Source organism: Mytilus galloprovincialis, chromosome 5 (genome assembly GCF_965363235.1).
Source record: "Mytilus galloprovincialis chromosome 5, xbMytGall1.hap1.1, whole genome shotgun sequence".
NCBI classification, from domain to species: Eukaryota; Metazoa; Mollusca; class Bivalvia; order Mytilida; family Mytilidae; genus Mytilus; species Mytilus galloprovincialis.
Window position 1 is genome coordinate 59,175,155 of NC_134842.1, and position 12,573 is coordinate 59,187,727.

A 12,573-nucleotide genomic window follows, 5' to 3' on the forward strand; every position below is an offset into this window, starting at 1 on the left:
AACACCGTGGAAATCCCCATCTTGTTCAACTGAAAGTGAGCACTGTTTCTGTATTAAATGTATTATCTACTAAATAAGCTAGGGTTTTGTCACTTAGATTTATATTTAAATACTATTAAATTCTACATACACATGTAAATAAAATTAAACAAAGAATGCATGAGACTTAGGTATTGTTTTTCCGACGGCGTCAGCGGCAGCGTTCACAATTTTCACGTTTATGATTTAGCTGAAGTTACACATGAACCACTAATACTAGATCATAATATTTTTTATGTAGTTGCATTAGTATCCGGTAGTATATTTCGGATACATGATGATTTTACGCCTATGACCCCGCAGTCACGGTCCATTGAGTGGTGTTTTCAATGCAAATTCAATGCTAAAGTTTGTGATATTTATAGATTATTTAAATATATTGTATAAATCCATATCGGCCCGGTTATCATCCCGATACCCGATATCGGCTGAGTCGTAGTCGGGAAGGCGCAAAAATTTTAGCCGGGTATATAATTTACAAAATATGAAGACTTGGCAAAAATTCATATTTTTTTTCAAAGTAAAAGGTCCACTACGCACCCTCTCAATCCGCCACTGAATACGCCTCACGGACAATTTGCAATAGGCGAGACGTATCTCTTTGTTAACAGTCATAATTATGGTCATATTGGTTACACCTAGGTAAGGCACCTATAGGGTTCAATTGTAATCAAAGGGGTGACGGTCCGATAGGTTTAGAGCCGAGTTGACCCATCTAAATTTATGTCCGTTTCGTTCCCCTATTAGTGCATGCCCCATTTGCAGCACAGGACTTAGTTGTAAGTTACCAGAAAATTCCAATAACCCAAAAGCTATCTTAATATTACGTTGGGCAACATAGATAGAAGTAACCTATTCATCTGGTATGTGATAAAGGACAAGCTATTTTAGGGGCGTTTTGGGCATATCTATAAACAATTCTAAAAAGTAAAAAGATGTGTTCTAGTCTACATCTACATTGTCATTGTACGTTTAACCACAGGCTGATGGGCACAGGGGTTTCTTACAATTTGCCGGGTTTGCAATCCATACGAACCCCGAAAAGGTTGGTATGGATAGTAAACCCGACAAATTGTAACAAACCCCTGTCAATACTCGACTCTTCCGGTGGGTGCAAGAAATTGAGAACTTTTTAGTTTTATAAGATAAAACCAAAAATATATAAAGCAAGTATAAATAGATATAAGAAGATGTGGTATGAGTGCCAATGAGACAACTCTCCATCCAAGTCACAATTTGTAAAAGTTAACCATTATAGGTCAGAGTACGGTATTCAACACGGAGCCTTGGTGCCTTAAAGTATGATAGAAAAAAAGTAATAAAGTAAAATAAATAAAAAAGGGGGTACCCATTCGCTTTTCGTTCATCTGGCCTGAACCAATCCGGCTTCCATGGCGGTACCACTACCAGGGAAATAATCCCTGCCGGCACATGTACAGCTCAAGTCCACCATTTGACCTACTTGGCAAATGGGGGACTGAACAGACTAGAAAGAAAGTGTTGAAAGCTCCCTCTTGAAGAATACCAAGGAGTGAGCCTCAGCTACTGTTGCTGGTAAAGAGTTCCAAACGGTCACTGTTCTTGGGGAAAAAACTGTATTTGTAGCCAATAGTCTTGGGTAAAATATTGCTGGTCCTTTACCCTATTTTAAAGCATTGACCCTAAACACTTTTTTTCCTAATATGCACTATTAAAAAGGTACATTTTGTAGTCAAGAAAATTTGGGTATTCACTGTTTTTACTGAACACCCCAGATTTGTGGTGTTAAAAAAGCACAGTATACAGGGACTTCCTTTTCAGTTGATGAAGTTAAAGAGGACTTTATGTTTGCATTCTGTCCCTCAGTCCTGCAAATTAGTTTTCCACATTTTTTTTGATGTGGTTGCAGATATTTATTTCACATTGGTACAGTACGTAATTGCCATGACAATTAAGTTACAGATCAAGTTTGCATTTTGTTTTGGTCGGTTGTTTTGTCACTGAGTTATGGCCCTTTGACTAAGAAATATAGTGAATATTATCTGACAGTTTTCCACACTTTTTGTCTTTGTGCTTGCAGATATTTATTTTATATTTGGTACATTGCTTTGCCATGATAAGTTACAGATCAAGTGATGCAAGTTCCAATTTCATTTTGGTCTGTTGATTTTTCGAGTTATGGCAATTTATAAAAATAGTGTGAATTACTGGCACTTTGTTTTGGCTGTGCTTCCAAATATATTTATTTCATGTTGTTTTGAAACATTTCCAAACTGGCTTTGATGATTGAAACACATGAAATGTAAACAACTCTTATCATGCTCATCACGGGTATAAACATGACATGATTTCATCTTTTTCATGTTGGAAAAGGACAAAATAAAATCCTTTTCTTTGGACAGAACATTTTTAATATTAAAGTCAAAATTCCACTTTATTCTTTATTTCAACATAAACCTTTTTTTAATTTTTTTCACTTCTTAATTACTAGTAATACATTTGTAGGTGAAAAAAGCTCATACAAACTTCAGATGGTCATCTTTAAAAAATTCTTTAACTTTTTCAAATAGACTTTGATTTTCATAAAACACGACAGCTATCTCATGTTTATACTATTCTCACAAATTCCAAAGTTATTTGATATTTGGTTTATTGCTTTCAAATTTAATGTTTAGCCTTTTTTTATAAAAATATGTGAAAAAAGTTAGATTTTTCAGTTCGGACTACATTCAAATGGACACCTTTAAAAATGTATAACTTTTTTAATTCAACTTGAATTTTTATAAAACATGACATCCATCTCATTTATATACTTATCTTACAAATTCCAAAGTTATTTGGCATTTGGTTTATTGTTGTCAAACTTAATGTTTTGATTAATAGGTGAAAAAAGCAAAAATTTTCAGTTTGGCCAAAATTCAGATGGTCACCTTTAAAAAAATACTTGACTTTTTCAAATCAACTTTTATTTTCATAAAACATGACAGCTATCTCATTTATATACTAATGTTACTTATTCCCAAAATGATTTGGTATTTTGTTTATTGCTGTCAAATTTAATGTTGATTTCAATACATGAAAAAAGCTAGATTTTTCAGTTCGAACTAAATTCAGATGTCACCTTAAAAATTTTTTATAACTTTTTTAATTATACCCCCGCTTTAAAAAAGGGGGGTATACTGTTTTACCTCTGTCTGTCAGTCCGTCCGTCAGTCCGTCCGTCCATCAGTCCGTCAGTCCGTCAGTCCGTCAGTCAGTCCGTCCCATGAAACTTTCGTCACATTTTTCTCAGGAACTACACATCCACCCTTTCTGTAATTTGGTATCAACATTTATATATGTCAGCCATACCGTGTGATGCGTTTTCAGATTCATCACTTGACAACTTCCTGTTTACCGAACACTTGTCTGATTTTACACATGATAGCCAAGTTGAAAATTTTCGTCACATTTTTCTCAGGAACTACAATACAAGGATTTCTGAAATTTGGTTTCAGGATTTATATAAGTCAGCTATACCGTGTGATGCGTTTTCAGATTCATCACTCGACAACTTCCTGTTTACCGAACACTTGTATGATTTTACACATGATAGCCAAGTTGAAAATTTTCGTCACATTTTTCTCAGGAACTACAATACAAGGATTTCTGAAATTTGGTTTCAGGATTTATATAAGTCAGCTATACCATGTGATGCGTTTTCAGATTCATCACTCGACAACTTCCTGTTTACCGAACACTTGTATGATTTTACACATGATAACCAAGTAAAAAATTTTCGTCACATTTTTCTCAGGAACTACAATACAAGGATTTCTGAAATTTGGTTTCAGGATTTTTATAAGTCAGCTATACCGTGTGATGCATTTTCAGATTCATCACTTGACAACTTCCTGTTTACCGAACACTTGCATATTTTTACACTATTAATATTATCCACTTGCGGCGGGGGTATCATCAGTGAGCAGTAGCTCGCAGTTTCACTTGTTCAACTTGTATTTTCATAAAACATGACAGCTAATTCAAGTATACACTATTCTTACTAATTCCAAATTGATTTGGTATTTAGTTTATTGCTGTCAAGTTAAAGTTTTAAATAAATTTGTGAAAAAGCTAGACTTTTCAGTTCTAACATAATTCAAATGGTCACCTTTAAAAATTACCATAACTCTTTTTCAAAACAACTTGGATTTTCATAAAACATGACAGCTATCTCATTTATATACTAATCTTACAAATTCCAAAGTTATTAGGTACAAATGTATTACATGTAGGTTCATTGCTGTCAAATTTAATGTTTTAATTTATAGGTAAAAAAAAAGCTACAGTTTTCAGTTCAGACGAAATTTTTGGATGGTCAACTTTAAAAATTTCTATAACTTTTTTAATTCAATTTGGATTTTCATAAAATATGACAGCAAACTGCTTGACATAACGCTTTATCAAGTTACTTGTCTTGTATAACATGGCATTCTTCAACAATGGTGGAACACATTTAAAAGCATTGTCATTACACCACATGTCAGTAGTATTTGAATGATGTATGCCTGTCTGGCTCGATGGTTTGAAGGACAGTTTATACTATATGAACTAACATGTACATGGGACTCCAACTTATTTTGTTGAAAAAACAGAATGGGACATCAACTTTTTGTCCCCTGCGTAAAGTGTTGCGGGGGGCATGGAAATATCGGGCATCCGTCCGTCCGGTCTTGTTAGCACTCTCAGGGGTACAATTCTTGCCAGAGTTTTATAAAACTCATACTATAGGTTAATATCAGCAATATCTTGGACAAGTTTTAAAATGGTGGACGATTGACTTTTTTTAAAAGAGTTTATATACCGGTTGGAAGTATTAAACTTATGGAAAATGGCTTCGTTCGCGCTCTCACGGGTACAATTCTTGCCAGATTTTTATAAAACTTATACTATAGGTTGATATCAGCAATATCTGGGACAAATATAACATATAAAATAAGTGCAATGTCTTCATTTGTATAACCGTGGAACTTCAACTTTTTTTATAGTTCATTTATGTTTTGCACTGTCCCATGCCTTGAGAAATTTTGACCGGTCCCTAACAGATCAAGTTTGAAATTCGAACAATGTACAACTGGTCAATATTTTGTGAGAATGAGTACATTTTATTGTCTCTTGTAGTTAGACATGGATGACAACCTGGATGATGTGGTTGATTTCTTTGAAAGAAGAAATGTGGAAAAAAAGTACATACAGAGATTAAAAGAGGAGAAGGTTAGTATTGTAGTTCAAGGTCAATGTCGTAATCAATTTATTCCATACTTTAATATTAATGGCCGACCATGAAAATATAGCAATAACCAAACATAATCACCATGATCACTGCCCTATAGTTACCAGTAAATGTTTGTCAGTTCACCTGTCTGTCTGTGTTTCCTACAGTATACATGGCTTGACTGATATTAAATTAAAAACATATACACATACGATTAACTTAGACATGCTTGAGGAAGCTCCCTTTGATTTTGAAGCTTTTTATCATGCTCCCACACATATGCATTGACACATTGTCAAGTTTTTGCCATGTCCGTATGTCCCTCCCGAAACTTTCTTCACAGATTTCTCTGTTTCTATTCAATAGAATGATTTGATTTGTGGTATGTGACTTTGACATGATGAGTTGTACGCTGAAAGTAATTGTGAGACCCAGCAGCTGTCCACTTCCTGTTTGACGGAACATTGAAATTTTGCATAATGCTATATAAAACAATTTTTTGTAGCATTTGTCTCAGCAATTATTGGTCGGAATGAATTGATATTTGGTATATAACCTTGCCATGGTAAGTTGTGCGTTGTAAGCACTTTTCAGATTTTTGCGTAATTTTCCTCCTGGTTAAATGGCAGCCATTTTCCCACTAAAATTGATCTTTGGCAGATTTTAACAATATTTGGTATATATTAAGTAAACACAGTTTTCTGAGTTGATTGGTGATGACAAACATTTGTTACAAGCCATGAATTTGAATGATATTTGGTTTGTAAGGTAAACATGGTATATTGTGTTGAATAGCCACAAGGAAAATTAGTTGCCAGCAGCCATTTTCTTTTGCGCTCCTGTATTCAATACAATTTGTCTATCCACAATGATGATTGTGTCAAAGACAACTGTCAATCCATATCAGCCTTCAACGTACAGAGTTACACTGTATATTGGGTTCAACTAGTGGGGACATCTGTGTCCCTACGGGCACAACCATTTGCTAGTTGTTTCCCTGTGTTTTGTCTCACCAGCGACTTTTTTTCCCAGAAGCGACAATTGATATAATATTTTGGATCACCTCATTAAAAGTCTGGGTGAGCTTTTGCGTTCACCTTGCATCCGTCATCCGTCTGTCCATCATTCTTCTCTGAAACCCCTGAAGGCATTGTTTCAAACTTGGTAATTTTTATCTATATGATATCCTTTTAATACCAAGTTTGTGAAACTTATGGTCACCCGCTACAAAAAGACCACAGGGTCTGACACACGTTTTTTGCAAATAAGTTAAAAACGGTAACAGGGTTGAGTAAAATTGATCAGCACATTTAGATCTACCTATAAAACCGAAATTTTGAGGTCAACAGAAAACCGGTCAAGGAGTTGTGTCCCTTTATTTGCAGTTTTTCCAAATTTTCATCATATTTGATCAAATATCTTGAAAACTGTGACAGCTTGAGCCTTTAATAGTTTAAATTACAAATAGTTCAGATCATCAACAGAAGGCGGAGAAATTTTCTGGACGTTTCAAGATGGCCGCCATTTCAAAATGGCAGCTATCCAAAAGTCAAATGAATTCATAAAAAATCCAAAGATGATCCAATTTTCATGGAAATCAGTATAAAAGAGATTCAAAATGGCCCTCGTAAAAAAACAAAAATTGGCATCAGATTTAGACGAAAAATGGTTATTGTATTTTTTGTCATTGAACTGTCGATTTTCAAAATGGCGGCCATTTCACAGTTAGCGATGAAGGGTCCTTGGAGCCTCTAGTTATTATACCTGTTAAATGTTTCACTAGGTTCTTGTCCTGATTATGCATGGAATATTTGTGACTGGACATTTAGCAACAAACTCAGCTACTATACATGGTAGACCATGCAATGATATTTTGTCAAGAAATAGATCGTAGGTAGTACATCTGGGTTCACTAAGAATTTGGTCATTCCTACCTACTTTTGATGCTCATATATTTATCAATAACAAGAGGGACATCCTGTGGCTCATAGACACATTTTCTAGTTTAAGCAGGGCATCTGTGACTCATGGACACATTCTGTCTTCATTAGGGCCCCACATTGAGGATCTGTTGATAATCGTCATATTTAGATGTACATGTACATGTATTATATGTATTGGTATTTTGTTGGGCAATGTATGATAAATATGGGTTGAAAAACCTTGCCTGTAATTATAAATTATGCAATTCATTGACTGCTCCCTACATGTGTAACTTCAAAGCATATTTTAGCAGCGATTGATGCCGTTCAAAATTACTGCACTTTTCTTGTATCGCTGGTGCTTTCGACTGGAGAAATGTCGTACACAAGCATCGCACAAGTTGGCACTCTGAGGCTGGTGGGGAGCAAGAAGATGAACCGTGGTTTATTTTTATTAATAGTACCGCTTAAGTAGACGCTAGAGACTGTCTTTACCTTGTTGTAGGGTATGAACGATTCGTTCATTGTTGAAGACCCTACATCAACTGTCAAGATGAAGAACAGGAATAAAAGCCCTATTCATTGATAATTTTTTATTTATATAATATGTGTGTTGTGTGCGATTTTGACCCATGTACATTTACTCCATACCCTTTTGTTTTCTATGTACTAGTACACCTTTTAAATTTTTGTAATTGTGGCGCAGGACCCTCTGCGACTTTGTCAGTATTCCAGCTTCTGGTGTAATCTCATTAAAATTCTCAGGTCTCTAAATTGAGTGTAGTGACTCTTAATAATGCTGCTTAACAAATCAATTTACTGTATTATTTCAGATGGATCCCCAGACATTTTTAGCGATGTCAGATGAACAGTTACATTCTTATATACCAGCATACGGGGACATTTATGCTGCCAGGAGATACTTTAAAGATCTAATGAAAAGGGAACATAAAAACCAACGAAGTGATTCTCTGTTTAAAAAACTGAGGAGAAAGATGGGAAAAGAAAAGTCCTCAGATAGTGAGGAAGAAGGTGAAGGTGACAAAAAAGGCACAAGAAAAAAATCCAAGAAGACAGATGGATTTCAGCTGCACAGCAACAGAAGTGAAAAACTTCGGGGCAATTCAAATGCAAAAAAGGCAGTCAGACAAATTGAAATAGGATGGTTTGATTATGAATATGATGACAATGCTTATCACCAAGTGAAAACCCCAAATGGGAGAGGAGCCAGACATGTATCTGCTCCAAAATCTTGGCTTCCAAACGATATAATGGAACATGGGAAGAAATTGTTTTTTAGAAATGGGAAGTCCAAAAAGGGAATGGTAACAGAGTTTGATTTTGAAATACGAAATTTCATGGGAGAGTCTATCGAAGAAGATTGCACAGTTGCAGATTTGTATGACGAAACAGGATCTCGTCAACTGAGATATTATCTTTATACAAAGAAAAGAACAACTTCAATACTAGAACAAGCCATAGATGAAAGTCAGTTGGAATTGGAGGAAGATGAAGATTTACCTGACATCTTATATACTAGAAACTTGCAAAGAAGCATATCAATGTTTACATTACCTGAAACAGGAAATCCTGGTACTAGTACTCCCTTACCTAAACCTTCATCCTCAATAAATCAGATTGTGACTCTGAAAATTGCTTCAGATGACGAAGGTATAATTTTTTGTCCACAGGAAAATGACCATTACTAGTTATTACAGTCCTTAAATGCAGCAGTAGATATTTTACCACCTTCAGAGTTATCAACATACCTAGACTCTGTTGATGAAACTTTACCACACAATGAATCGTCAGCAGGCAGTGCACCACAATCAAACACATCAGCTGCAGGGGGACATGAGCAGACCATTACAACAGGTATTGCATTACCTGTTACAGAGTTAGAAGATGTTAGAAAACAGGATATTGTAAGAATTCATAAGAGTAACCTATTTATAGAAATGATTAATCTGTTTAAAACAGGAGAAATGGATTTTTCCAAATGTAGAGTAATCAGAGTTAATGCAAACGACCATGATGAAAGAGGAACTGGAGAAGGTTTTTTAAAAGATGTGTTCTGTGAGTTCTGGGAACTCTTCTACATGAAGTGCTGTGAAGGAGCTGACATTAAAGTGCCTATTTTAAGGCATGACATGCAGCAAGAAGAATGGACAGCTATTGCATACATTCTTGTGAATGGTTTTAAGACAGTTAATTATTTCCCTATACAAATCTGCAAAGCATGTTTCGAAGATGCCTTGTTTGGAGTACCATATGCCAACCTAGTTGATGCATTTTTTCGATTTGTGCCAAAGACTGATAGGGTCGCATTAGAAAAAGCTTTCAATCACTTTCAAGACAGTGATTTAGGAGATCTTATTGATGTTCTTGAGACGTATGATTGTAAAAAGTATCCAAGCCAAGATAACATTAAGAACATTATTCAGGAGATAGCTCACAAAGAAATCATACAACAACCTAAGTTTGTTACTGATTGCTGGAAGAGTGTATTTCAGACAAGACTTCATTGGAATCAAGAGACACTTAGCAAAATGTACCTTGAGATGTGTCCAACTGTCAACAAGATATTGAAATCTTTGACCTTTCCGGAGTCATTAGATCTCAAAGGGCAAGTAACTGCAGGGTACCTGAAAAAATTTGTTAAGGGATTGGATGACAAGGATGTGCATAGCTTTATGAGGTTTTGTACTGGTGCTAATCTTAGCTGTGACATAATATTGGTAGAATTTACAAAATTGTCTGGATTGCAGCGAAGACCAACAGCCCAAACTTGTGGAAACATATTAAGGTTGCCAACATCATACGAATCTGCTGCAGACTTAAGAGAAGATTTTTTAAACATATTTGAAAGAAGGGTGTGGGATATGGACTATACAAGTAACTTTAAATGTTATGGATTGGGATTGGAAGAATGAGCAGTTTGATTTTGAAGCTTACACTATTAGTTAAGACCAAATGATAAAAAAAAATCTTAAGTTATAGGGCCTACTTGAATATTAGATTTTCACAACCTTGACATTAAAATACTAATTTTGCAGTTCAGGGATATTATTTTGCGAATTACATGTATAATAGAGGGAAGTGCAAAATGTTCATAAAAACAAGATCTACATCCTACAAAATTTTAGTGTAATCACACTGAGTGGTGTAAGGGTTTTTAATCAAGAAAACCTTTTTTCACAGTTTCTATTACTATTGGTCATTATAAGACTATAATACAAATGATGATAAATAAATAAATAGCAAAATTGTTAATTATTAATAAATGATATACAAACATGTACAGGCGAATTTCAGTTACTACCATAGAAATAATTTATTATCTTGAAAAATCAATTTTTATTTAAGAGCAGCTTTGTGATAATATCTCGAAAAGTATTGTAGGTAAATAGTAAACTTGTTTACATAGAAATAAATCAATCACCTTTCAAATTTATACCATTGCCTTAAAATATGCTGTTTAGCTTGTGCTTTTTTTTTGTCTGGTAGGCAATGTCAACTCAGTTACCAGGATTGTATTTTTTAATTTGTTGTGAGCAAAGGGAATTTGTTCTAATAATCTTTGTCAGTATAGAATTATTAGCTGTAACCACATGTTATGTTAACACAAAATGACAAGACATGTCATATGACATTTTTATTTACTATGCCAGGCAATGCTTCTTTGTTATCTGTCAGAAATGCAATGACTTAGATTGCAATTGGTATTTGTTTTAATTAATACAGTTATTTTTATGTTTACATGTATGATAAATATGACATACAAGAGATGTTTGAATATTTGACTATTACATGTATTTTGTACACGATCAAAATGACTATTGTGTTTGTTGAAGAATATTTTACACAATTTAACTGCTGAGACAAGCATGAAATATGTTGTTTTTTTAGAAAAAGGATTATTTGATCTTACTTCAAAAGTTTAATTATATTACACCTATATTAAAAATTGATCAGAACTTTTAATTTTATGTAGAATGCTGTTCAGAGATTTGTTGGGCAGCTCTTTCTTGCGTGACAGGTGTCAATGACCAGAGACACATTTCTTTTATTTCCTATGAGGTGTGAGCCTTTCCACAATCCTGAAGATCTGTAAAGAATATCATATTTGTCAAGACTTTTGACTCCACTGATAAGTTATAACTAACGTAGTATTTTAGTAAGATTAATAAAAGTTTGAAAAACTTTCTTTTTATGATTTTTCAGTTACCAATTAGTGTTGGTCAGAATAAACAAATGAAAGCTGGCAAACACAACATCTTCAGAACACGATGTCATTGTGCACCTTATTAGCTCATGATCACCTAAATATAAGGTAGGGTGAGCTATTGATACACTGTTGTGTCCGTCGTTCGTTACCTTTCTTTGAAAAAATCTTCTCTGAAACCACTGACAGGATTTTCCAAACTTTGTCCAGATGCTCCTCAGAGTATCTTAACTTTTAAAATTGCATCCATTATTTTGATTTGTTAAAAAACATAGCTGCCATGGCTTAAACAATCGTAACTACTCGGCCATTCTCGCTACGCAGTACAATAGCCTCGTATGCACTACGGAGAAATTCTTCTTAAATTGTTGGCCGGAATTGTAGTGATCCGCGACACAAAGAAGTTCTATCCTCCAGGTGGCGCTATAATTTGGTTACATATCACAGAGTAATCAAGAACTTTAACTCTGCCAAATATTTTGGCGCGAAAGAAGGAGCAAAGTAAATAAGTAATGGTAAAAAATTTGTACCATTCCAGTCGAAAAAATATAAAATTCAATCGGATCGGAAAATTTTCCGGACAGGAGCAAGTTAATTCAGTAGTGGTAAAAAAAATGTACCAGTCCAGTCGAAAAAATATAATTTTGAATCGAATCGGAAAATTTTCCGGACAATGATTCCTCCGCCTAATGCATACGAGGTTATTTCTTCGTGCAACCAGAAAGGCCGAGTTGTTCCGATTGATGGCTTAAATAGACCATCTGAGTCCAACACCTGTTTTTACAAATAACTTAAAATATCAAAACTGGCAGATTTTGATTGGTCAATTTTGAAGAATCTTTTTTTTTCACAAACCATTGAAAGAACTTGAACTGGAACTAACAACATAGTTCCTTCTGAAATCCTCAAAAATGTTACTTTTTGGACCGATCCAAAATTCAAAATGGCCACCAGCAAAGGTCAGAGTTTGGATTGAAACACTTTGAGACACGTCATTTTCATCTTCTTTTGGAGAACATTGGAAATAATTTAAAATAAAGCTCGAATTTTTAGTTAGGGAGCTACCATTTGATTTTTAAAGGGGGGGGGGGGTGGGGGGGCTAGGATGAAATTTGAAAAAAAAGGCAGGACAGGAGTTTTGAGTAAAAAAAAGT

General features: G+C 34.6%; 1 protein-coding gene across 1 annotated transcript; it reads left to right on the forward strand.

The window, feature by feature from the left end:
- The first annotated feature begins 4,308 nt into the window (after nt 1-4,308).
- LOC143076150 (uncharacterized) lies at nt 4,309-11,397 on the forward strand. Its single transcript, XM_076251823.1, has 2 exons — nt 4,309-5,271; nt 8,028-11,397. Exon 2 carries the CDS (start codon nt 9,153-9,155, stop codon nt 10,125-10,127), a length of 975 nt encoding a protein of 324 aa, XP_076107938.1. The 5' UTR covers nt 4,309-5,271; nt 8,028-9,152; the 3' UTR covers nt 10,128-11,397.
- The last annotated feature ends 1,176 nt before the right edge of the window (nt 11,398-12,573 follow it).

What these genes read in the sequence shown, in the direction of transcription:
- LOC143076150 (XM_076251823.1), top strand. Translation starts at nt 9,153, where the DNA reads ATGATTAATCTGTTTAAAACAGGAGAAATGGATTTTTCCAAATGTAGA.